General features: G+C 61.5%; 1 protein-coding gene across 1 annotated transcript in view; it reads right to left on the reverse strand.

Moving 5' to 3' along the window:
• The window catches only part of AGAP3 (ArfGAP with GTPase domain, ankyrin repeat and PH domain 3), a 79,086-nt gene that overhangs the window by 2,508 nt on the left and 50,772 nt on the right, over positions 1–25,806 (reverse strand). Inside the window, exons 3-15 of the mRNA XM_045290149.1 lie at positions 24,503–24,561; positions 24,233–24,320; positions 23,961–24,046; positions 23,668–23,809; positions 23,085–23,219; positions 22,808–22,935; positions 20,875–21,033; positions 17,323–17,415; positions 13,025–13,129; positions 7,183–7,345; positions 3,374–3,541; positions 1,633–1,770; positions 827–920 (exon numbers count right to left, since the gene is read on the reverse strand). Coding sequence (XP_045146084.1) covers positions 827–920; positions 1,633–1,770; positions 3,374–3,541; positions 7,183–7,345; positions 13,025–13,129; positions 17,323–17,415; positions 20,875–21,033; positions 22,808–22,935; positions 23,085–23,219; positions 23,668–23,809; positions 23,961–24,046; positions 24,233–24,320; positions 24,503–24,561 — 1,558 coding nt within the window. The remainder of the gene's footprint in view (positions 1–826; positions 921–1,632; positions 1,771–3,373; positions 3,542–7,182; positions 7,346–13,024; positions 13,130–17,322; positions 17,416–20,874; positions 21,034–22,807; positions 22,936–23,084; positions 23,220–23,667; positions 23,810–23,960; positions 24,047–24,232; positions 24,321–24,502; positions 24,562–25,806) is intronic.

The following is a 25,806-nucleotide window of genomic DNA, read 5'->3' on the forward strand; positions in this document are numbered from 1 at the left end:
AGAGCTGGGTGCTCAGGGTGAGGCGTGACTGGGGGACGGGCACGTGCAATGAGCACAGAGCAGCTAAGGGCTGGTGACGCCGCCCTCAGCCCCTGAAACTTTGCTTGGCCACATTCCCACTCCCATCCCCAGCCCAAGGGCTGAGGAGCAAAGAGGGGTCCTCTGGACCGTGCACCTCAACTTGTCTCCTCTGCCACCTACGGTCTCCTTGGGGATAAGAACAGGGACTGGGGCAGGGGCGCTTCCTGGAAGGGGCAGTGTGTGTCTGCAGAGGTGCAGTGGGTGCTGGGAGGCCCATGCTGGAGGGTGTGGGAGGCGGCTGTGGGCACCATCCGTACATGTCAGCTGCAGCCGCCTCATTTTGCAGCTCATTAAACCCAATATTCCTGACAGCGTCGGCGTGGGGCCCCTGGGAGCGGAGCCCCTCCCCCACTACCCTGGCAGAGACAGGCGGGAGGGCAAAGAAGTTGGGGGTGGCGGGGGTGGGCGGGGAGGAGAGGCTCCTCTGTGAACTGGGGGATCCAGGGGAGACACGACAGGTGGCCAGGAGCCCAGGTAGGTGTGGGAGGTCGCTCTACACTTGCCTCTCAGCCCCTGAAGCCACCAGCCCAGGGGTGGTCCATCCCACTGGGACTATGACTGTCCTGGGGGCTGGTGAGCCAGCAGGAGGACAGAGCTCCACTAGGGCTGTCTCTGGGCACCTTCCCTGGGGCCCTGAGACCCCAGGCCCTCCTGAACTGGATCTGATCTCAAGGGCTCAGAGCTGCCTTCCTAGAGAAATGAGGACACTGCCTCTTCTGCCCCGGGGAATTCAGCCAGCCCGCACCTCGCCTTCAGGCACAGCCTCCGAACTCTGCCGGTCTCCCTGGCCACGCATGGGGGCGGGCCCCCTGAACTGCTGGGCCCCGCTACGCTAAAAGCTGGCAAGAAAAGGGCGTTCCCTGAAGGTGATCTCTGTCCACCTGACCCACACACTTGACCTGGATGCTCAGGGGAGGAGGTGACGCAGGAGCCTGTGGGTTAAACTTGCTTGAGAGCAGAGACACTCCAGTCAGTGAGAAGAGGGACATTTTAAAGGGAACCTTGGGGAAAATCAGGGCCGTCCGGAATCACTAGAAGCTATGACAAAGGTCTTTGGACAAATGTCTTCTTCAAGACTTGGGACCCCCTAATCTGGAGGTGACTGAGGGGTGGCTCAGGCCACCTAGAAAGCCAAACAGTGCTGGGGGCTGGGCACTGGGCTGTTATCCGCAGTCAGAGGTTCAAACCCACTAGCTGCTCTGCAGGAGAAAAACGAGGCCATCTGCTCCCGTGTGCTCAATGGCTGCAGAAACACGACACAGGGTCACTCTGAGTTCGAGCTGACTCAGTGACCGGTGGTTTGGGCTGTGCTCATCAGAGTTAGCGACAGAGGACAGACAGGTGCCTGGCCCTCAAAACTTGGGAGAGGAATATGAGTGGTAGGCAATCTCTCTGCCTTCATTCAAAGCTGAGCAGAAATGAGCTCACATGCAGGCAAAGTAGAGAGCTTTTCTGACCAAAGTTGGGCCACTACTTTCATCAAAGAGGAGACAGGTGCCTGTGAGGTCAGTGCCCGTCCTGCGCCCCCGTTTCCCTCCGTGGCCCCCTAACCTTCGGTGGCGCTGGTGGGGCCATCTTGGCGGGGGGTGCCAGTGCTCTTTTTCCGCCGGTGCTTCTTCCGGTTGGAGTGGGGAGATGGGGGGGGCTCCAGCTTGGGGCTGGAGCTGAGGATCTCAGTGGGGCCACCGGCTGCCGAGGAGAAGCGGTAGGGACATGTGGGAGAGAGAGAGCGGAGGCAGAGGTGAGGCGAGGGCGGGTGGGCTGGACAGGAGCAGCGGGAAAGACCAGGCTTTGCCTTGTCCATAGCTGGCTGCTGGGAGCCCCACTCTGCCTGGTGGCTGAGCAAGGCCCAGAGCAGTCAATACCCCCCAGCCTCCACCCCGTGCGCGAGCACCTCCCCCAAGGTGAGGGGCACTGCCCAGAGTCTGCCCATCCCAAAGTGGAGCAGTTTTGGAGGACCGACATGTGGGAGAGCAGCGTGTGGAGAAAGTAGGGGTGACAGGCCTGCCTAGGGGCGGGCACAGGGGTGGGGGGCACTGTGGCGTCTGCAGCCTGGAGGGTGGAAGGGGCCCCAGGAGCTCCGCACCAAATTTATCCTCAATCACATTCCCCGCTCCTCACAATTAATAGCAGAATTAGAAACAATCAGGGAGCTGCCTAATTACTGTCAATTAGAGCGGCTAATCAAGCTCCCGTCTCCCACACCCCACCCAGCGCTCACCACTAAATGTCAAACTTCATTAGAGGCAGACACGCACACTCCCTCCCTCCCTCTCCCCACCTCTTCCAGACTCCATGAGAGCCTCCAGCCTGAGCCTCACCATGCTAACAAGCCCTGGGACGGGGACCACGGGAGCCTTGGGGGGCCCTGGTCACCCCTCTGCTCCTGGACCCTGGAAGGAGAGGCGGGGCCTGGACCTGGTGCCAGCAGATGCCCGCACAGTCCTTTCCCTCCTGGAGACCAGGCCTCTCGGAGTTCAGTTCTTCTGGGGTTTGTGTTTCCACTTGGACAGGGGACCTGGGAGAGGCTTTTGGAAGGCCAGTGGGGGGAAGGAAGTGGGGCGGGGCAGCAACTAGGCCCGGCCCTACTTGCCCAGCTAAACCAGCAGGGCAGGAGAGCAAGCTTCTGCCGGGGCATCTGCCCCCTCACAGCGTGCCCGGGCCTGGCGGCCGGGACACCTGTGGCTGTCTCCCACTGCACACCTTGGCTCAGAGGAGCACATACACAGGAGAGCGAGGTGGAACCCACCTCCCGGCTGACAGGGGTGAGGCTCACCGAAGGGCAGAGCCGAAACCAACGGGGGTGGGGGGAGAGGAAAAGGTAAGGTGGGAGCAGAACACACAAGCAGGGCCGGCACAGAGAAGGTGGTGAGCAGCAGTCCAGGAAGATGGGCAGGGTGGGGGTGAGAGTCCCTGGATCAAGGACTGGGAAGTGGTAGAAGGATTGTGTGCGGAGGTGTGTGTGTGTACGCGCGCGCCCGCATGCGAGACCTCAAGCACACAGCTACCCAGAACGACGCTCCCCCGTGGGGAAGCTGATGAGCCTCAGCATGGGGTGTTGACCATGAAGAGCTGGGTGCTCAGGGTGAGGCGTGACTGGGGTGGTGGTGGTGGATACAGGAGGCGAGAAAGGTCAAGGTAAGATGTGGGGGGAAGGGGAGGGGGTGCGAGTCGGGGCAGCAAGCCAAGAGCACAGACAGGACACCAGCATCAGCCACAGCCCGAACCCTGACGGGCCAATCCCGCCTGGTAGTTCCCCTCAGCGGGGCACCCACGGAGAAGCCACACTCACCAGGGTGCGGGGTGCCCAGGGGCAGGGCAGTGGCCTCACTCCACTGGTCTGCACTGGAGACGGAGCAGGAGCGCTGGGGCAGCCCTTCTGGGCGCGGGCCTGCCAGGGCCGAGCTGCCGAGGGGGCGGTCGGAGTGCAGGCACGTGCTGCTGGCCGAGTGGGGAGCACCTGGGGGTGGGCGGAGGGTCAGAGGCGGGGTGGGGGTTGGAGCACAGCTGGGTTGAGCAAGTAGCAGGACAGGTACCGGGGGTAGCCGCCAGGATGCTTGGGGCTGGAGAACAAGGCTGCCTGAAGGAGCCCTGGTGACTATGGGCCGGCCCTGTGAAACTCAGGGCTAGCAGATGGGACTCAACAACCCCTCGTTCCACAGGAGAAATGCGAAGCTTTCTGCAACTTAACGGCACCGGGCAGTTCTACTCGGTCCTGTGGGGTCACTCCAACTGGAACCCCATCCACGGCAGGGAGTTCAGTTTGTGTGTGGTTTTTAAAACAAGGTGGTGCCTGAGGAATCCCTGCAGGGCACTGGCCCCCAGCCACCCCCTCCCCAAGTTAATGCCAGGCTTACTGGGGAGTGGGAGGAGCTCATTGCCCCCCCCCACCAAGGTTCTCCGCAGGCTGTGCCCCCATCTGATGACTCTTGGGAGGAAGCAGGACGGCCACCACCTCCCCCCCGTTTTTGGCAAGGAGGCAGGAATTTGGCTCTGGCCTCTCTCCCCCGTGTTCCCCAGAACTGCCCTCCTCCCACCCCCTTGCACCCTTGGCCGTATATGCAATCTGCTCAGCCTCAGATTTGCTGCCATTCTAACGAGAAAGAAGTGTATCAAATCTAAGTAATTATGTCTAATTAGTATTAGTAATTATCCCGTTGGGCAGGAGAGAATCAATCTTTCGCTTCCTGTGAAGGAACAACAGCACAGGCTCTAGGGGTGCCACCGCTTGGGTGGAGCTGGGCTGACGGACAGTGGGCTCCCCAGGCTCTGCCCCCTTCTTAGGCTTCCCTTCTGGAGAGGCCCAGGGGAGAGCTACAGGGCTCCCAGGCTCCAGCGGGCCACGCAGCACCCTCTTCTGTAGCCCAGCAGGGACCACGGCCCAGGGGGAAAGTAGTGGGCACTGGAGGTTGGGGGGGAAAGGCAGGACAGAGGTCACCGATGTCAAGCTAGGGAGACTTGGGGCAGTAGGCCTCAAACCAGGCCCGGGACACCCAGGATTGTGTTCCTGAAAGCCCAGGGGCAGGAGGCTCTGAGCTGAAGCAGCTGGGTGGGAAAGAACAGGCCAGACATTCCCAATGCTCCAGGGGTGGGCCATGCGTCAAGGTGGAAGGCAGGGTCTATGTTCCTCTTGCATTTTCCAGAACACTCCGGAGAGGGCCAGACACACACATGGCTTGTAGTGTAGCACTGAGGAGTCACATGTCCAGCGCACCGACCCCCCCATCTTCATGACCCTGGACCACGTGCCTGACCTGTCTCTGGGGCCTCTTCCCCACCCCGGCTAAGTCTTTAGGGAGCAATGCTCAGTCCCTGCTTTCTAAGATACCTGGCTGGACTGCCAATCATGAAGTCAGGGGTTCAAACCCACCACCAGCCGCTCTGCACGGCGTCTGCTCCCGCAAAGACTCACAGCCTCGAAACCCCTAAGTGAGGTCATTATGAGTCGGAAGCCAGTCACTGGCTGTGGCTTTTAAAAATGAACAAAAATGAATTCCCAATTGCTTCTCTCCTCTTGCCCCCTGTCCAGGGGCATTTTAGGCCCCAACTTTCTCCCCAGACCCCCCAGTCCCAAGCCCCGAGGGAGGGAGGTGCTTTCCTGTTCTTTGTTAATTCTCCCCTCATTACGCCTGCAATCCCACAATCAGTGTGCACTGTAATTGTCGAATTTGATGCTAATGATTAATGAATTAAACATGGAGTCATCAATTAGTCCTCGGAGGATAATTCTGCATAAAGCAGCGGATAATGTAATTACAGTAACAAAGATAATGAGATGTTAACATCGCCCGGTGAGTGAGAGACGTGTGTGAGTGTGCACGGGGTCGGTGTGGTGCTTGGTGCTCGGAGCAGGCAGGCGCGTCCGCGTGCGCTCAGGAGGGTGGGGCACGTGTGGGCACTGGGCACGTGCTGCCCTCCCGCTGTGTCGCTTGGCAGTCTCAGGAGAAAGCACCAGGGTGGGGCGGGGGAGCAGCTCGGCTTAGTGCCTCCCACCCTCTCCAAGGCAACAGCCCGACCACCTTCTGGCCACCTGCCTCCCAGGTCAGCCCTCAACCGCTGCCTCTGGCTTGGTTAGCCTCCTCCTCTTCCTCTCCTTCACTACGAGTGAGAGAGACCCCAGAGGAGGCTGCAGCCCGCCTCCCAGCCCTGCTGGAGAACAAGCTCCCTGCAGCGGAGCACAGAGCTTCCTAGGGCCCCGTCTGCGCAGCTAGCTGGCCCCTCCCCAGCACACCTGTTTGTGCGTGAGCGAACTACTGCTGCCTCCTTTGCTTCCCTCCTCCCCCTCACCACGGTAACGCCAGGATCCCCCAAGTCCCAGCGTCTGAGCTCAGGCTGGCTCGGAGGAAGGCCAATGGCCTTGGATCCAAATCCCCCCGTTCCCTCTCCTTCTGACTCCAGGGTCAAGTTGGCTGATCTCGATGGGTCTGCTTCCTCACCGACCAGGGGGAGGAAGCCTCACAGAGTGAAGGAACTGGGTGCCGGTGTTCAGAGTCCACCCACAGCACCTGGCCTGAGCATTCGGTGGGGCTACTCCTAGCCCAGCCCACTACTGGGGCCTCCACACTGGGCAGCCTGGGCAAGGAGAAAGCCTACAGGCCCGTTCTCTCGCTCTCTCTCGTTCACGTGGTACGCTCAGGGCATGGGGCCTGAGATTCCAGTCCTCCCTCCAAGCCCATGTTCCCCATGGCACCCGCAGCACTCTGTTCTGGCCTGTCTCATCCGTCTGTCCGTCCATCCTAGGAGCCTGAGTATCCCTGTCCAGTCCTCTAAGTGCCCCAGGCCTCCTTGTTCCATTGCGACCAACAGCTCCCAGCACTGTCCTCTTGGGACGGCTGTACACTTGAGCTGAAACACTGCTAAAGGCTGCCCTACAAGCCTTCCCGTCTGCAGGCAGGCCAGCTTCCCGAGGAGCTGCTGCTGGCCCCGGAAGAGTGTGGTCCAATGGTCTAGGACAACACGAGGCACCTAAGAAGGGCTCCAGGCGGCACTGGAGGTCTTGGGTAAGAGCTGGGTATGGGAAGGGCCACTCTCGGGAAGCTGGGTAGTTGAGTGTGGCCAGTGGGAGGTGGGATGAGGAGGCAGCTCGGGGCTTAAGCAGGGAGCTCCAAGGACAGATGATCTTCCCCATCGCCTGAGGTGTAGGGGGCAGACCAGAGCTGTGGAAGGCTGTGTGCCTGTGGGTGGGGGCCCAATGGCAGCATCTCTCCAAGGCTTCTGAGCAGAGACTCACCTCACAGTAAGTTCTCTTCACCTCTAGCATCCCCGTCCCTTGCCCCCCGAACCTGCTCTCTCTCAGCTTCCCGCTCAGCCGGAGGTGCCACGCTGCACCACACATCCCTGATTGACGGGAGGTCGGGCACCCGGGCCAGCATCCTTGTCCCCACCCAGCACCTGCCTAGCTGTCTTTTGCTCCAGATCAGAAGGGAGACGGTCAGGCCTGGTGTTGGCAACCTCCCAGACAAGAAGCTGTGGGGCCCTGTTTCCGAGACCCAAGCCAGGTCAGCGCCCCCTGCTGATAGGTGCACTGTGTGCAGGCAGCAGTGTCGGGGAAGGTGTCAGTATGGGGGAGCCTGGGGCGCAGCTCCTGCTCCCATGTCTCACCTGAGCCCCCGCCCAGCTGGGTGCTGCTGCGCTCCAGCCCGCTGGCCCGGGGGCTGGTGCCGGGCGCCGTGGCTGGGGCGGCGCGGGGCAGCCGCTTCCCGGGTACTTTGACCGTGGTCCGAAGCAGGTCGATCTCTTTGCCGTGGATGTTCTGCATGTAGTCCTACAGGCCATGGGAGAGGAAGACGTGTTAAGGCCGGGCTTGTGTCCCTGTCTGCTGCATTAACCCGGGAAATGCCAGGGTCTCCCCCGAGGGGAGGGAGAGGAGAAGGAAAGGGCTTTTAAAGCCAAAGTCTGGGTGCCCAGTCAATGCACATGGGGCCCAGGGCAGCCCGGGGAGGCGGGGGGGCAGAAGGTCAGGGAAGGAGGCAGAAGCAAGACTAGGCTCTGAGCTTCCAAGTGGGGGTGGGACAGCTCGAGGGGTAACACTGGGCGGTGGGTCTAGGTGCGGGGACCAAGGGGACCTACATGGCTGCGACACTGGCCGTGACCAGTCAGGTCCACCGGACAGGAACAAGAGCATGCTCTAGGCCCTGAGGGCTGGTCGTCAGCACACCGGTCGTCTGTGGACACTCCACTTACCCACCATCTCTTAGGACGGCCGAGCAGTTTAAAGGGAAGGCTGTGGGTGTTTGCAGGACTTGACACATGGAGGCTTGACACTCAGAGCTACAAGGGAAGCCTCTTATACCTATTTCACAGATGGAGAAACTGAGGCCTGAAAGTTAAGTGCACCTGCCCCAGGTCACGTCATGAAAGCAGCAGCAGCAGAGCCAGACTCACACGCAGGCTGCTCCTCATCGTCCAGAGCTGCCCCTCGCGGGCCACTAGAATGGGGGGTGGGGGTGGTGGAGCATTCTGCACTCCAAGGTTTTGGCCCGGCTCCTCCATGCTGGTCTGACTGAGCAGGGCCGCCGCTGTCTCGTATGTTTCCTAAGCCCCAGCTCCTCACGGCTCACGGCTCCACTCTCCCCGCTCTGAGAGCCAAGTGGGCACTGCCTGCCTGGGGCTGCACGGCACTGATGATAGCCTCTGAGGGTCTCTGTACCTGAGATGCTTCCACTCACGGGCCGGCCTCAATGCAGCCTGATGCCCCTGCACACCCTCCTCACCCCCTGCCCACTTTGGGGACAGCCCGCCCTCTCCTATTTCCTCCCGGCTCAGCCTCAGGAGAGGGTCCTGTCTACAGCTCTTCTGAGAAGAGGAAGAGGCAGCGAGAGAGTGGAGGCTGCCACTGCGGCCCCAGGGTGGCCCTGGGATCTGGAAGAGCACCGAGGACCATCAGGTAGACAGAGGGAGTGCAGCCTCCAAGCAGCAAAGGACGGGGTGTGTGTGTGTGTGTGTGTGTGTGTGTGTGTGTGTGTGTGTGTGTGTAGGGGTGCTCCGTGCAGAAGAGGAAACACGCAGGGTGCCCTCCGGACCATCTGCGTCCAGCCTGGAGGCACCATGGATGAGAGGGGAGTGGGAGCCCCGGGAGCTGGAGGGGCAGGTGCTATAGGGCCTTTTCTTCCTGTTTCTGGATGGACGTGGCGTTGCCCTGCGTTCTCGACGCTGCTCTTTCCTCTCAGAAGTAGACACCCTTCCTTGGGAAGGGGAAGAGCATGCGTGGTGGTGAGGGGAGAGCATCCTTTCCCAGTTTGGGGCCCTGCAGCCCTGGGCCGGGTCCTGAGGACGGGCACTGCGACTCAGTCTCAGACCAGAGCTAAGAAATCAACCACAGCCTATCTCCCCCAACCCCTGTCGGTACAGCCCGTGAACACCCACCCTGCTCCTTAGCCAAGAGGGGTTCTCCCCCGGCCTCCCCTGCCCCAGTGGACTGCAATTGCATTCAGTGAGGTGGCCCCTGGTATGACTGCGAAGGCAATAATCCCAGGGCCCTGCTCGTTCTGCAACACCTTCCCCGGCAACTTGGTCTCCCGCCGGGCCGACTATGGGCCCGTCTTGCTCTCAGTTCACGGCTGATTCTTGACTCTGGCCATGCAGACGGCAGAACCCACACCCCCACAGCTCCGGACCGACCCGCCTCTCCCAGGAGCTTGTCCCCAGCCCCTCCACATCGAGATGCAGCCTTGGCCTGGCCGCCTCCAGACGACCGTCAACAGCTAGCCAGGCCAAAGGCACAGCTGCCAATCGCTCCTGCGGGGGAAGGGGCTTGAGTCTGCTCTAGTTCACAAGGAGGTCATTGCAGCTGCCATGGCTTCCAGGCCCCAGGACGGCCCAGAAGACCTCGGCTTGGGACACACCGAGGGAAGCAGCTAACCATACCTGTGCCAAGAATAAGGCTACCTGGAGGGACTCACTTTGGGGCCAAGGAGCCAGAACTTAACTGCCGGGAAGAGCAGCCTGGCTGGGGCACCCAGAGTCCAACTGGAGCTCCAAAGACAGCCCCCCGGCTGGCACCTCTTGCCAGGGCAAAGTGGCCACCGCTGCTCCTCTCCAGGGGCCGTGGAGCGCCAGGCTGCACGCAGAGGTGGGGCCCAGCCCCAGAGAAGGGTGGTGGTGAGGAAGAACAGCAGGGACCCGGGGACCCAGGGGCAGAGCAACAGCGTTTCCCTCCGTCAGCAGAACAGGGAGCGTGGCGGCAGCGGCGGGCTGCTCTGGAGAGCGGTCACCACGGCTGCCTTTATTACCCACCATCAAACAGCAATTTCTTCCCCAGCCTCCTCGCTAATTACCCAGCCAGCGTTCTCATCTCGTTTTATTACTGGAATTAACAACGAGTTCAGAGCGTGGAAAGCTATTAAGATGTGTGATTAAGCCACATTCAATTAGTTTCTACAAACAATTTAATTGATGTTGCAGATAGAATTAACAGAAGGTGATTGTGTGAATGGCTCCACTGGCTGCAAAATGGGGGAGGCGATGGCGGGTTCTCTCGGGCCAAGCAAGAAGGGCTCAGAGCTCAAGGCCGGCTGCCGTGCTTCCTCCTCCATCTGCGCTGCCTGGGCCCCAATAGCTGGCCTGACGGCCTCCCCCGCCAACACGGCAGTCCTCAGGGGAGACCTGGCCCTGGTGAGAAGCGCCCGCCCTGGGAGGCCACGTAGGACCCTTCCGTTCCAAAGATGGTGTGTGAAAGCGCCCAGGAGGAGGCCGGGCTGCCCATGGCAAGGGCAGGGCCTCCATGGCCAGGAATGGAAAAGCTTGCTCTGGCTGGCCAACTGGACAAAGGGGCCAGCTGGCAGCACCTGAGTATAGCTGCCATGGAGGAAGGCAGCAGAAAGTGAGGAATGGGGTGAGCGATCCCCCTCCACTCCAACCGAAGAAGTTCCGGCCCTGTGCCTGCCCTAACCTGGCACAGGCCGCCCTGGGCTCTGCCTTCACGTGCATGCTTGCTGAAACCCCCCAGTTTGGATCCCAACTTTTCTGAATGGGGGGTGGGTGTGGGCAGCTGAAGAACAGCTCCTAGGTTCACACACTTGGCTCTAACTGGACAGCCGAGGGTGCGAGCCCACCCCCAGGTGTGTCCCCGGGAAGGCAAGTCCAGTTATGGATGCTCGGGTCTCGATTCTGCTGCTTACCCTGTTGATCAACTGCAAACACACCAGAAACCAGCCACTGAGAACTCCACTGGGGCAGTGCCCTGCCCTGTGGGGCAGGCTGCCACGACTTGACACCGACTGGGGGTCAACTGACAGCATCACCGATCAGGTGGTGCCGCCTATACCCGCTGCTTCCTCCTGGGTTTATCTGGGCAGGCATGTCGGGAGCTAGCAAGTGGCCTGTGAGTGGCAGCCGGTGACACACCATGCAGGGGTGGTCTCACGGGGCTGTCCCATGGCCTCACGCAACTTGCGTGGGCCAGGGCAGCAGAGGCGAGGTGGGCTGGCCTGAGGCCTGGTCGCCAGAGTGGTTGGTTTCTCAGAACTCACCTTGCGGGAGACTAAGAGCAAGCTTCAGAAACTAGGCCCCCTAAACTGGACTGGTCCCAGGCCCTGGAGTGTGTGCAGCCATACATGTGCTGGGCAAAGAGTGCTCCTGGTCTCCAGGGCTTAGGAACACTTATCCTACATCCTGCTACGGTAATGGCGCCTCTCTACAGGGGTGTACCCAGTCAGTTTCCAAAGAGCGAGCCTCTTGGCAAGTGCAGAACAATCGAGGCAACGGGTCAGAGCCACAGGTAGTTGGGGTCAGGCACAGGTTTAGAGTCAGAGACACAGGGACCTGGACTTCAGGTCAGGCACAGGTTTAGAGTCCTAAGTTCTGTCTAGTCTGAGCTCACCCCCAACTGTGCACAAGTGGCACCCCTCATGCCCTTACCCTCCTTCCCATCTAAAACCCAAGATGAAACAGCCGACCCGACCCTTCCCTCCTTCCCCAAGACCCTCGAGCCTCATTCTTCCTGACCCCAAGCAGAGTGAAGGTCCACTGTGACGGCAGAATGGATGGCAGGGGAGGATGCAGGGCCCCGTGGGAAAACTGGCCCATGTGTGGGCTTTTCGCTGCTGGGGACGGACAGAGTGGCCGAGGACCCGCTTTCGGTGCAGGTCACCCGGGAGGAGGATCTTGGAGTACACCCTGCCCGTTGCTGTGCCTCAGTAGCCACTTCGTCCCTTCAGGAGGGTAAGGGGACAACCTGGGGGACGCCCTTTCAGCTGGGAGAGGTGAGGTCCTACGCACTTGGATTTCAGGGACGGGTTCCTTCCCTTGCCCCCGTCAGGTACTGAGATGGGGCTGTCACAGGTCAGGGTACTCCACACCTGCACTGGGCTTCTGGGTGCCCCAAGAACACTCTCTGCCCTGCCGTGGTTTCTCCCCCAGGGGATGCTAGGGGACAAAGTCTCTGTGTGCACACAAAAGCTGGCTTCCATTGCATCAGTGGCGTCTCCCACCTGCCTGCCCACTCGCACCAACGCAGCCCCTTCCTGGTGGAGTGAAGGGTCCCACGGGGCATGGTGTGTGTGCGACCGGGAGGAAGTCCCAGGAGGGCCGGAGCAGGAAAAGCCAGGAGGACAAGACAGAGGTGGGGGGGAGGGGGAAAGAGGGGCACCCAGGGGAGCAGACTAGCTGGTTGTCCTCCCCATGCCGGGACCCCGGCTTTGCCTTCCTCAGTAGATGTGTCTGGGTGGAACTCTTTGGACAAGGGTCAGGCTGGGCAAACAGGATCCCAGCATCTCTTAGGGTGGGCCTCTGTGGCCTCTGGTGAGGACGGAAGGCAAGCTGGGGGCCCTCTCGAGCAAGCTCAGGGCCTCTGGGCTGGGGGTGGGGCTGGCCCCCGTGCTGTGCTTGAGGGGTTCGCAGGAGAACTCATTAGCCCCACAGTGGGGTGGTGACAGAGATGGATTCTGTGACAGCTGTGTGCCGGAGCCACGCAGGGAGGGGAGGAAGAGAGGAGAGGTAGGGAGAGTTGCCACGGGGGCTACTATACAGTCAGTAACCCCCCCACCCCCCGCAGCTTGGACGCAGACCATGTGCCCCCAGATGCCTCCTGTTGCAAAGACACCCCCACCCCTCGGATGAGGGACTTGTCCAAGGCCCCACAGTCTTCCTAGGAGTCCTGCAGATCGGGCCTCACCCCGCCTGCCTGTCGGGGCCTACAAGCAGGCACTGCCCCGCCAGGGCTGGAAGTCAGCTTGGGTTGCGGGCATGGACCGAGCAAGGGAGCCAGGGCTGGCCAGACGATGCAGACAGGGGTGGGCAGCCAGGCTGCTCCCTCGCTCAAGCGACTGCACATCAGCCTCCCTGGCCAGCGTGCTGGCATGCCACAGGCCAGAGCTCCCTGGTCCCCCCTGGTCCAATGAAGACCAATGCACGATCCCTGAGGTCTGCCAGCCCCCTGGCTCCAGGGGCCGGCCTCCACCTCCTATCTACGCCCACCTCCTCACTGCCAGCCCCGGGGACTCACGTGCAGGCTGGGGTGGTAGGTGAGCAGTCCGTTGTCGCAGAGGGTCACGTACTTCTTCTTCCACTCCTTGTTCAGGGACTTGCCGCTGCGCTTCAGGAGGATGCCCTGAGGAGAGAGGTCTGCTCAGAAACCAGGATGGGGACGGTCATGGCTGGCTATCTTGGGGCCTCTTCATCTAAGCCCCTGGCTCCTGGGCCTCCGCCTGCCTAGGTGGAGGAACGTCCGAGGATCTAGAGCAGAGCCGGAGGAGCAAAAGGCCCTGTAGCACCTGCCCCTGCCTGACCTCTGCTGGCAATCAGCTTCGGGGCCACTTTTCCAGAAGCCTTCGACCAGTTGCCCCCTCCTCCCCCACCCTCCGGAGGCAAGGGGCATGGAGCTATGTCAGCAACAAGTACAGCCAGCTCCAGTGCTGGTCCCCACAGGGAGGCGCCAGCCCGACTCCCACGTCACCTCCAAGGGGCAAAGGTGACACGGACACAGCGGTCCGCATAGGCTCATAGATTCAGGGGGGAGTTCCAGTGAGGGCAGGGGCATTATCCAACCATTCCCTTCAGTCAGGCGGGGGTGGGGGGTGGGGGGGGCAGAGAGAAGACCCAGTGCTCTCGCTCGGGCTCAGCAATCACTCCTGGGCAAGAAGAAGAGGAGCCTCAGGGTGACAGAGCTCCCGAACAGCCCGGCCTGCTGCTCACTGTGCCCACGGACACAGTGTTGGCACCTGAAGCCGGGCTGGGGTCTGCCTGAGCAGAGCACTGAGATGCCGTCATCAGAGCTCGGGGGAGTGGGCAGAGGAGGCAGGCTGCATCAGGACACAGGAGATGCCCAACAAGAACCTCTGCTTCCTTCTGGCAACTGATGGACTCTCCTCCTTAAATGCTGGCCCCTCAAAGGAACCCTGGCGCCCCCACCGCCCAGATCCTCTCCCTCAAACAAACAAGGCAGGCAGGCACAAGGTGGGGAACTGGCACTGGGTGGGGCCCCAGAGGGAACAGGAGCACACAATGGTGGGCCACCCAGGCTGAGAAGTAGCAGCGTTCCCTGGAGAGTTCCCAACACAGGCCCCCACCCCTCCAAACCTTGGGCTAGCAGGGGCCAGGGGCTGAGGGCCCCTGGTACAGGGGGTGGGGCTGAGGCTAGGGCCAGGGGCTGGCAGGGGAGCAACCCTAAGTGCCACCCCGAGGGTGTGAAGCAGCTGTGATCTGCCCCCATTTGGAGGCTGGTAGAACTCAGATAGCAAAGGACCTACGATGGCTTCTCATAGGATGGAGGGTCCAGCTCTGGGTAGCCAGCAGAAGGAACTGGGAGAGCTGGGGTGGGGAGGTTGGGTGTAGCCCACCTGTGGTGTGAGTAAGCCCTGGGGACAGGCACAGAGCTGTGGCTTATAGAGCTGTCAGTCAGCAGCAAGGCAGACTAGGGTGTCCCATGGGCGCCCCACTTCCCAACAGGGAGTGGGGGGAAGGGGTGTAAACTAGCAGGTCAGAGCAACTTTCATTTCAATTTCCTGCTTTTCAGCAGGAGTCCCTCCTCCTCAGAGCCCACCTCCCCTTTCCTGAGAGCTGTGCTGCAGGTTAACAGCCCTGACCCCGACGTAACCTTTAGGAGATGCTCCAGACAGACCAATTGTCTGAGACCCCTAAAGGAGCTCATATAGCTCCCTCCACCCCATCCCCATCTACCTCGGGGTATGACAGCCCAGTCACAGGCCAGGTATCCCTTTATTGTAGCAAAGAGTCCCAGAACAGGTGTCCACCAAGCTCTGAAGAGGCTCCCCACCTCCCTGGAAGGCTTATCTCCACTGACCCCAGAAATGGGAAGAAAGAAGTTTGGGGAGGGTGTGCGGGGAGGCACCCCTGCCCTCCTCTCCTCATGGTAACACAGGCCGACTCCTTGTTGGACCCAGCCTCCCAGAGGAAGAGCCACGCAGGCATGCGCACGCACGGGTGTGCCCCAGAAACCCCTTTCCCCATGGTCCCTCGCCTCCCCCGACCTCTTCTCCTGGGTCCAGCCTGGCCCTCCCTTCCCACTTTGCATCATGGCAGGAATTCTCTGGGCCTGCTTCCGAGGACAATAAGGAAAAGTGGACTGAGAGACTTTAGGAACTTCCTCTGACTGCGCAGTGAGAGTGGATGGATGAGTGAATGCCGAGATCCCGGCCCACTCAGGACTCCTCCCTACCCTTCACCTTGACCTCCTCTTGGGCAGGAGGCAGAAGCCCACAGCCAGCAGTAATGACGCTCATTAGCTGAGGTGTGGGAGGAGGCCCAGAACTTCGTGAGGGCCAGGGAGCTGCACCCGCCGGACACCCTCCACTCAACCACCGAACCCAACGCCTACCGGCACCTCCCACTCACCCAGCTGGCTCTCCACCCCTCACCCTAGCTGGGGGACTGGAAGCTGGCTGAACACTGGGCAGAAAGAGAAGGTCTCTACCCCACTCCCTCCCAAATCTTTGTTCAGAGGAGGCCTAAGAGCTGCAGGGGTCTGGCTCCCCCCTGGCCCGGCCAGGCTGCGCACAGTGAAGCAGGAAGCAATCTGGGGCGGGATGGAAGCTGAGCGGAGGCGACAGCCCCCAGAGGACCCGTTCCCGCCGCCCGCCTCCCTCCCAGCTCCGCCAGCCGCCTTAATTGTGGAGTCCGGATTGATTGGGAATGCAAATGGCAACTGCGATGTAATCTCCACTCCCAGCAGGGGCTGGGGGGAGGGGAGGGAACAGAACTGGGGAGAAGGGACAGGGGGGTGGCAGAGGGGAGGGGGCCTGATTGTGTGGGGGGGCCACAGGCTTGGCAAGTGGGCTGGGATGCAGGAGCCCGGCCAGACGCCCCCACCTGCATCCCGCCACCCCAGACAGCGCCACCACCTGGGGGCTGCGAAGGACAGGACCCACTACACCTCACTCCTGCGTTCCTATGACACCTAGCCCCAGACAACAACAGGCTCCAAGAAACCTTTCTGGCCCCCCCCAGATCGCCCCCACCCCCGCCGTGGGGTGCAGACAGACTGCGAACAGGGAAGTGACCCAACTGACCCTCAGGTCAGAACAGAAGCCCATGCACAAGCACTAAGTCCCATAGACCACTTAGCCCAGGGCTTTGTTTCCTGGCCAGGAAGAGCCAGCCCTGGCCAGCCCAGCCGCAGGTAGCGGAAGTGCTGGGGGGTAGCTACCCTGTGGGTCAACAGCGTTCGGTATGTGTGTGTTAAGTGTACACACCACACTCAGACACACACACCTGCTAACTGGGCTTCGCCTGGCCCTGTGCCCACGGGCACACTCTTCCCCTGGCACAGGGCTGGGTGCACTCCTACCACCAACAGGTGTCTGTGGGAGAGGACGCAGGCTGACCCAACTAGATATAAATATTGCGACAACTTGGAGGGAGGGAGGGAAGCAGAAAAGCCAAGAAGTCTGTCACTGCAGTGTCCCTCACCCTGCCCTCTGGGACTGGGGGCTCTGCCTTAGGAAAGCCCAGCGTCAGCACGGGGACTCTGATTCTGAACACGGGGAGGGGCACCAGGTCTCACGCACACTGCTCAGTGCCTGGAGAGCCCAGCTAGCCTCACACTGGCTCACGGTAAGGCTGTCCACACCAGTTTCTCTGAGATACAACCTGCCCACACAGCCCCCTTTCAACACGGAGGAGATGAGATGCCAGAAGGGGGCCATCAGGTCCCTGAAGCCTTCTTCAGGCCCACTGTGCCCAGCCCACCTGCACAGGCACCAGAACAGTGCCTCCCCCCCTAACCCCCCCTCCCCCGCAGCTCAGCCTCCAGTGGCCTTTACACACAGCCTGGTGGGGAGGGGGTATGCACATCAAAAAGTTAACAAAATGGAATTAAAAGGTCATTTCCGCAGACTTTTGAAGCCCCTTTGTATCTCTGAGCAAAGACACCCCTGGCTGCACAGTGTCCTTTCCTAGCCCAAGCTCCACTGGCAGCTGGTGTGGAAGAACCACCGGGCAGAGGCTCAGGAAGGAGCCTCAGGCTCTGGAGCCGGACTGCCCACAGGGCTACGGCCGGCCTCAGCACTCCCCCAGCGCCCAATCCCTGGGTTACTCTGCTTTTCTGGGAGGAAAGGGTGCAAAACCCAGCAAGTCCTGAGATTGCCGGTCCTCAGCCCGGGAGGGGAGGTCAGGGTGAGAAACGGCTTTCTGCTGCCCTCCAGTGGCCGAGACCGAGGACACACACTCCCAGCATGTGTTGCCAGGAACCTGGCGCTCAGAAAGGGTGCAGGAGCTCAGAAAAGGACCACCTTCTGCAGAGGCCCAGTCCCCACTCCATGGACACAGAGTGGGCAGTGCGCTGACCTGCTTGATGGGGATGGCCCGGCCACTCCCAATGCTGTCCACCTTGCACTCGGCCGCCTTCCTCTCCCGGTCCACTTCGGCACCCTTCCGGGACTGCAAGAGAAGAGAGGCGGCGTATTACAGAAGGCCCTGGAGCAACCTGGGCGGCACTGCCTGCCTGAACCCCAGCCCGCCCTCCTTCCTCCCTCCTCCTGGGCAGGGCCTGGCAGTGAGTGGGCAGGGGCGTCGGGGGGTGGGAAGGAACAGAGGCCACGAGTATTCCAACGGGTTTATTCTTACACACGGCACCATACAGAGCAGCACGGGTCACTGGGCTGGGCCCGCCCCTTACAAGAGAGCAAGGACAGGAGATACCGGGGGCATGAGGCGCGCAGCGCAGGGGGCTGGGGTGTAAAAGAAGGGGGGCAGGGACAGGTGGATGGCGGGGGCTGAGGAGGGGCTGGTGGCATAGGGCACAACGATCGGGCGGGGGGTGGGGTGGGCAGAGTCCAGAAACACGCGGCCAGGAGGCCTGTCCCCTGTGGCACAGGCACCACACGGCACGGTGCATGGGCACCGTGGACGGAGAGAGACAGAGACAGAGAGAGAGAGGGAGGGAGGGAGGAGAGATGCCCAGAGAGGCCCTGCGCCCTTCCACGCTCTTGGGGCACACATAGTCCACCCGAATGAATGCGGATCCTAGGAAACAGGGAGGCCAGAGAGAGGGGAAAGGCAAGCGGCGGCGGCGGTGACTGCGGCGTCCGGAGCAGGAGCAGGTGCGCAGTAGTCCATGCAGGAAGGAGCGGAGGAAGGGAGGGGCAGGAAGGCACCCCCTAGGAGCAGCCGGGCTGCAGCAGGCGCATGGCCGCCCCTGCCCGGAGGGGATGCTGTCACGCTGGCGTCAGTCACGCTGGCCGGCCGACGGCGCGAGGGGTGAGCTCCCTTCTTCTCCACGCAGCATAGGCCTGGTGCGGCGGAGGCTGCGGCCGCCTCCCCAGGCAGCCCCCCGCAGGCAGCCATTGGCTCCAGGGCTCCTAGCTTTCCCTGGGGGTGGGGTTAGTTACAAAGGTTCCTGTGGGTCTCTGGAGAGGGGAGCGCGGCGGCCGCGTCTCATCTGAGAGCAGTCCCAGGCCTGGCCCGCCTCCGGCCCGACAGGGAACAATGTCCAGAGGTGCTGTGTGTCACCACCTGGTCTTCTAATTTGGAAGGAGTTGGAAAGGCCTTTTTGTTGATGAAAAGTTGGAAACAGTGGCGCATATCTGCAAATATCGAAAGAATAGAGATTTTGGCAAGTTACACTCAAGCCCCGCACAGGTCGGTCAGCAGAGACCCAGGTGCCTGGGGAGAGGCAGGGTGGAGCACGAGAGGAGAGGAGAGGAGAGGAGCGGAGCGGAGCGGAGCGGAGCAGAGCAGGAGCAGAGCAGGAGGTACGAGCAGCAGTGGTACAGTTGCACTGCGAGCAGATGCCCTGGCGAGGCTGGGTTGCCCACTGCTCGATCGCTCACTCATTCATTCACACACTCACTTACATGCTCACTCACTCAGGAGCTGGCCCCTTGCAGGGAGCCCAGGGCAGCTGCTGCAGCAGCAGCAGGGCAGGAAGGGATAGCCAAGGGGGCAGCAAGGCTTCACGGGAAAGGATCACAGAGGGCACGTCGCCTAGCAGTCCCACACAGCACCTACTCTGGCAGGGGCCCTGCCTGGGCAGCATGGCCCAGAACCCAGTGCTCTGGCCCCTCTGGCCCTATGAGGAGGAAGGAGGCGTGGGAGGGACCACTGCCTCCAGGTCCCTGATAAAAGAGTCAAGTGCAGCCTGGCCCAGCTGGGTCGTAATACGGCTCCCCACCCAGGTGGCCCTCAGTCGGGGTCTGGGGGCTGTTCTCCCACCAGAGGAAGGGCGCAGGGACAAGAGAGACAAGACAAGCCCATAGAGCTGTGGGTGCCTGCAGGCGCACGTCCATGCCCATGGGGCAGGAAGGCCCCGAGCCACAGCACAGGCAGGCGCAGGGGTGGGCAGTGCATGAGGTGCCCCACCCAAGAAGGTGCAGCTCTGCTGGGAGAGTGATGCCAGAAGAGCCAGGAAGAAAGTGGGTGGGGTCCCGCAGTGACCCCTCCCTCCCCCAAGAGATCAGCTGCTGGGGGAGACTGGACAGCAAGAAACTGCATGGGGAGAGGAAGAGAGTGAAAGGCCTCCCAGAGGGCAGGGCTGGGCCATGAGCTCTTGGGAACAAGGGTGGCAGAATGGGGTCACCACAGTCCAGGCAGGTGACAGAGGGCTGGTCGAAGGCGGAAAAGCCAGGTGGCTGGTGGGTGAAGGATGGTGATGAAGCAGAGGAGAGAGAAGGCCCTGGGTTACTACGGCAGGGAGGGAGGAAGATGGGGAGCCAGCGATGGTGCGGTGGGAGATGGCTGGGCGTGATGTCGGGAGCAAGCACCCGCAGGCTGGGGAACAGGCAAAGCCCCAGTGCATCTCATGGTGCCAACAGAACAGAGACAGGCAGGGCCCAGGCAGAGCAGCCCAGGGTGGCAGTGGCATCGGCAGCCACAGCAGCGCAGCCAGCAGGCAGATGCAGCAGGCACGCAAGCAGAGCAGGCGGCAGCAGGAGTGTGTGATCAGGATAGGGGCTAGAAGGCACGTAGGCCGGAGGGCCCCCGCTGGGCAGCTCCACACGCAGGCAGAGGCAGGTGGGGTGACACAGGGTGGCGGGCAGCAGCAGCTGGTGTTCTCCTGAGAATTTATGGCCAGCTCACCCACCTTGGCCTGGCCCAAGATTCCCGGAACAGTCCAGCCCAATTCCAGCTGGAAGGGTGGTGTGAGGGTGGGCCCACGGGGCCCACGGAGAGGTGCTGGGGCTCTGGTGCGCCTTCGTGGGAGGGTTGGCCTTCCCAACAGAGGACACAATTGAAGCCCTGGGTTACATGGACCTTGGGGGAGCAGGGCGGGCGGGCAAGACAATCCCAGGAGAACTGAAATGGGAGGATGAGGCAGTGGGGGAGCAGCAAGGTGGGGGTAAAGACCTAGGGGTTTTTTTGTGTGTGTGTGTGTGGGGGCGGGGCACACTCCTGCTCAGTAATGTGAGGTCATGGAAGAAAGAGCTGGATGGGGCCTGGGGCCCAGAGCCTGGCTCTGTCTAGTGCTACCTGTGCCAACTAACCCTTTGTGGAACCCTGGGCTGGTTCTGGCTTCCAGTTCACTAGCTACCCAACCAAAGATGCTGGGAAGTTCAACTAGATACGTTCGAGGACCTCTTCATGTTGGCAAAGGATTTCCAAGATCTCAAGGAACGAAAGGGGCTTTGTGCACAAGGTAGGTGTGTGGCAGGGGTAGGGTGGGATGTGGGGTGTGGTGCGGGAGCCCCACGCAGGCTCAGCGGAGCAGTCTGAGAGTGGCTTGGGGCGTGGGTGGGGAAGACTGGGGCCCTGTGTGTGTGTGTGTGTGTGTCTGTGGTCAACAGAGGCATCATCCTGGCCTGGGGCCCCACGCACGGGGCTGGCCATCACCCTCCTGGGCTGGAGCCCTGGCCTGATGGAGGGCGAGCCTTAGGCAGGCCAGGAGGCGGGCAGGTCACGTACCGTGAAGATGTTGGAGCGCCGCTTGGACTGCTTGCGGATGGGTGTGGGGGTGGAGGAGGCAGCGATGGTCTCGATGCGCAGCTCCCGCTGGCTGATGCTGGGGGTGGAGGGGACTGAGGATGAGTAGTCGCTGAAGGCGCTGCTGCCGCCATTCGTGGCCTAAGGACAGAGAGGGCTGCTGAGCGCTGCCGCGGGGGCGGTGCAGGAGTGGACAGAGGAGGCGGGCAGGGTGCGGGGGTGGGGCCTGGGGCCTGGTCTGTGTCCAGTGGAGCTCGCTTTCTCTCAGGGGTGGCCGGTAGGCCTAGCCTAAGATGGTCGGGTAGCTTCTAAGACAGTCTCAGGTGGCGAGCCAAGCACAGACTGGAGCCTGGAGGAGGCAGCAGACCCTCTTCCCGGAGGCCCATGTGTGGGGGCTCGGGGCAACAGGGCCAGAAGTTCTCTACCCCCCATTGGAGCCCGAGCAGGAGAGTGGGCAGGCTGTGGGGGCTGGGCACACAGATGTGCTAGTGCCGAATGAGGCAGCAGGTCACCCTGGACTCCCCCAAAGTCAGGGATGCAAGAGAGGGTGGTGGGCGGGGTTCAGGTTCCAGAGAATGCAGTCTGCTTCAAGGCAGCGTGTGTGATGGGGAAAGGGCAGAGTGCAAGCAAGAGAGAGAGAGATTTGCAGCCAGAGTTAAGTTGCAGGGTAGAGAAAGAAATGCCACAGGACAGGGAACTACATGGCTGGCAGTAGTCTGGGTGCTGTCCCAGGGCTCAGCACACACCCACAATTCTGGGTCACCTGCTTGCTCCTCGACTGCCCACGTGGCTTCCAACAGAGTGAAGGAAAGCGTCCTCCTTTGTCACCTCGCACTAATCTCAGTGCCCACACGCACTCGCACGCACGGTGAATAAATACGGTAAACACTGCCTTTTGCCACTGGTCCTCCCCACTCCTCCTGCTCAGGGCAGGGCCCCTGCTGTACAGCTGAGTCGCACCCACTCTGCTAGTTGCAGGTAGAGCTGGTCCCAGGCAGGAGAGAGACCCATCATGCCTCCTCCCTTCTGTCCACGTGGGCATGCTTCTGAAAACCCCTGCCATGCTCTCAGAAGTCCTATAGGGAGAGGCTCATGAGAAAGCAAACCAGGGTACACTCCGAATGCCAGGGGCTGCCAGCCGAGCCTTGGCAGGGCAATAGCCTTTGGCTGTGCTAATGATGAGTGGCTGTCAAGCTGGTCCTCCACTGAGCCCACAGGTTTGTAGCTTCAGAGACAGGAGTAGGGTGGGGGCGTGTGGTTAGGCAACAAGCTGCGGGTCCACACACAGGGTCCAGAAATAAGCAGGTCTCAGGCCCAGGAAGCAGGCAGGTACCCAAGTGGTATGATTTGAGGAAGGCTGCCAAGACCTGGCTCAAAAGTCGCCACTGTCCCTTCCTGACACCTCCCGAGGCACCAAAAGCCAACTGTCGCTTTGTGGCAAGGACCGTCCCTGTACACACACCTCCTCACAGTAGGGGTGGGTGTGGGTGGGGTGGTGCTTCATAGGGAAGGATCTGCCAAGCACCTCCTCCATCACATGAAGCATCAAGTCTCGGGGAGCCGTGGGCCAAGGGACTAATGGGAGGCGGGGGCTGTCTGGAGTTGTCAAGGCCTGGTCCTGAGCCTGAAAATCCCTTCCTCATTTTGTAGTTCTAAGGGTGGGTTCCAGAAAAGCAGCTCATGAGACCTCGTTAGCCACCGCGAAGGTCACGTTTCCTCAGCAGGAGTGACTGGGGGAGCGGGGTAGCAGGAGGAGGGGGGATGGGAAGCGAGGCTGCGGGTGAGGCCAGTCCTGCAGGCAACATGGGCAGGGCAGGTGAAGGTGCTGGGGGGTGCACAGAGACAAGGACTTCCGCAGCCTACGGGGGCTGTGCACGGTGCGGAGGGAACCCGGGCGGCAAGGAGGTGCGCCTACCTGGTTGAGGTGCACAGCTGGGATGGAGGCAGTGGACACTGCGGAGTGGCTGGGTGAGTTTGGCAAGGACTTGCAGGGTCCGATGGCCAGTTGCTGCTTCTTCCGCAAGGCCACGACCTTCTGGGCCACTGCAGGGAACAGCAGCCGGTTATATCCTCCGGGGCAGAAGGGTCAGCCCCGACAGGGCCTCCCCTTGACGCCGAGCCTCACATGCCGCAGAGCTCTCCTGGCGGGATGGCCCCCGGCCCTGGCGGTCACAAGCCCCACGCCAAGTTACCGTCCTGGAAGACCCGCTCCACGTTGAGCCCGTAGGTCGCGCACGTCTCGTAGTAGGTGCAGCGCTTCAGATCTGTAGAGAGTTTCCGGGCCCTGCTGTCATCAATAACTCGGGGGTTCGCAGCACTGATGGCATCTGTTGGGGGGAAGGGGGCGGTCACAGGGGGTGCATTGCACAAGAATGCAACCGGGACAGTGAAAAACTCAGTGCCAGGAACATGAGCCTTATGGCAACTCTGTCACCCGTACCCTGAACGTAGATTCAGTGGGGCCGGCCCACTCATCTCTCTGGTCCCCAGGGCCCTCTGTATCATCCTCGAGGAGGAGGGCAAGATAACCCTATAGCCCCACCCATCTCCAGGATAATGGGGGCCACAGGATTCAGTGGGGGGAGGGCAGTCCAGTGGACGTGGAGCAAGGGAGCCTTCAGATACGGCCGGCTCGCTAAGGCTCTGTGTCTCCATCAACGCTGGAAACGGCGTGGGAGGCACTGGGCCTTGCCCTCGCCTGCCCACCCAGGTTTTATAGCTACCTCCTCTCTGCTACCTCCCACCCCTGCTGCCCCAGGGAGGGCCCCGCCTCACCTTGAGTGCCCACCAACACCATGGGCACCTCACTGGCGTTGCGGAAGCTGCAGAGCCGAAGGAAGTAGTTGTAGACCGTCTGGAAACTGATCTCGTCTTCCAGGCTGAACACAAACACCACGGCGTCCACCCAGGCAGCAAACTGAGGGGAAGAGCACATGCTCCGTGACCACCCTGCCTGGCTCCGCAGACCGGGGAGCTCTCTCTGGCAGACCCTGTCAGGACAGCCTGGCTCCCCCTCCCCGCCCACACTGGGAACCTGAAGCAGGGGCGCCATGACACAGGGGTGTCACCTGGAGCTCGGGAGGCCCTCCTTCATCTCGGATAAGCAGCAGGTAGCTTTGACCATCCACCACAATCTCCTTCTTAAACCGGCCCCCTGGGAACAAAGGTCATGGTCAGAGGTCAAATGCGGAGAGAGCCCCAGGGATCGGAGAAGTTTCCCAAGTTTCCCACTAAGGAGGTGACTGATAGGAGACAGGGGAAGGGAAGGATCAAGGCCCAGAGAGCCCTGTGCACAGCAAGCCAAAGGGAAGGGGGGCAACAGAAATGCCAGCACACTCACCCTCAGGGGACTCCTCCTGGACATAGGTCCCGGTCAGATAGCGGTGCACCAGGGCTGACTTCCCACTGGACAGGTTCCCTACAATGCCCTGAGGGAGGGGGTAAGAGGCCATTGGGGAGGCATGAGGCAGAGCCAGGGCAGGGTGGGCAGGCAGGGAGCAGGGCTGAAGGTAGAGAGAGGAGGGAAGGTAGGGGAAAGGCTGGAGAGAGGGGCACGCCCTGAGGTCCTCTCTCAGTCTGGGCACAGGTCCTCTCCTGTCTGCTCACTCACCACTTTCAGCTCCGGCACAGAACGGCTCAGGGTCCACTCCTGGCTGTTCACAAATGAGTCTGCAGAAGAGACAGTGGGTCCATTAGGATCAGCGCCGCACAGACAGACAAACCCCCCACCCCTGACCCCTTCACAATACACTCCCGGTGTCCAGCACTGTCCCGTTACCGAGGACGAGGCCTGAGGACCCTGCTGTCAGGGGGACCCTAGTCCTCAGGGAGCAGCAGCAAAGTTCTGTTTTGCTTAAAGTGGAACAGAGTCTTAACAGTAAGTAAGAGGACTGTGAGGGGTGCAGGTTTAATTCCCCCTGGGTCTCAGCCCTGTCCCTCCTCACCTCACTGCACCAACAGGGGAGGCTAGTTCCCATCTTGATTCACACCCAGCCAGGCACCCCCAACCCACGCCCACCCCTAGGAGCCCAGACTTGAGTCCCAGGTGAGTGGCCATCCCAGCTGGTTGTAGCCCAGACCCAAACTGGGCTGGGCACTTGGCAAGGGGGCCCCCGCCTCCTGTAGCGAGTAGAAACAGCTCACCTGAAGCAGGGTGGGGCCACCCACCACATTCCTGAGCCTGGGTGAAGAAGGAGGAGCACCTTACTGGCCCTGTTCTTGGGAGGGCCAGGTCGAATGGGGTGCTTGCTACCCCACCCTGCCCGGCCCTCCCACCTCAGAGCCTCTGGTGAGAAGGCAGGGCCACCCTTTCTGTCCCAGAGGCCTGCCTCCCAGACCGCCCTCAGCACCTCTGCACTCTGCCACTTGGCTTGGGCAGTGTCTGGGAAATGGAGCTGCAATGTTCCCAGAGCCCTCCAGCAGTCAGTTGGCCCATCTCCTTCGGTGTGGCCTGTGGCCCTCTTTGCATGGCCCTGGGCAGCTTCCCTTCCCCAGGTGGCCTGCCTGCAACCGCGTCATCCCAGGCGCTTGCAAAGGTTAGTTCTCAAAGCCAGCTGCGGAGGGTCCTGCGTGCAACAGAGCCTGGGAGCCTGGGTCACCCCTTTGCCTCATCAGAGGGTGCAGGTCCCATCCCACAGCCCTCCCTGGTGTCCTATTCCATGACGCTGTGGATCAGGAAGCAGGGCGCTGGGCTGGCCATTCTGTCACCCCCCGAATTTCAAGGTCCCTTTGGCCCTGCAATTGGGAGCCAGCCGCCAGGGCAGCTCCTGTCAGTCAAACAAAGCCCCTCACTTGGGGCAGGCGCAATTAGAGCCCGGCCCCGGCTCCCAAGCCCACCTCAAACCAGGTGGGTCACCATTTCCTCACAATGTCCTCAGTGTTCTAGTCTCCAGTCCTCGGGGACACCGGTCTCAC

This window comes from Echinops telfairi, unplaced genomic scaffold, assembly GCF_000313985.2.
Source record: "Echinops telfairi isolate 266 unplaced genomic scaffold, ASM31398v2 ScPeMD7_31;HRSCAF=116, whole genome shotgun sequence".
NCBI lineage: Eukaryota > Metazoa > Chordata > Mammalia > Afrosoricida > Tenrecidae > Echinops > Echinops telfairi.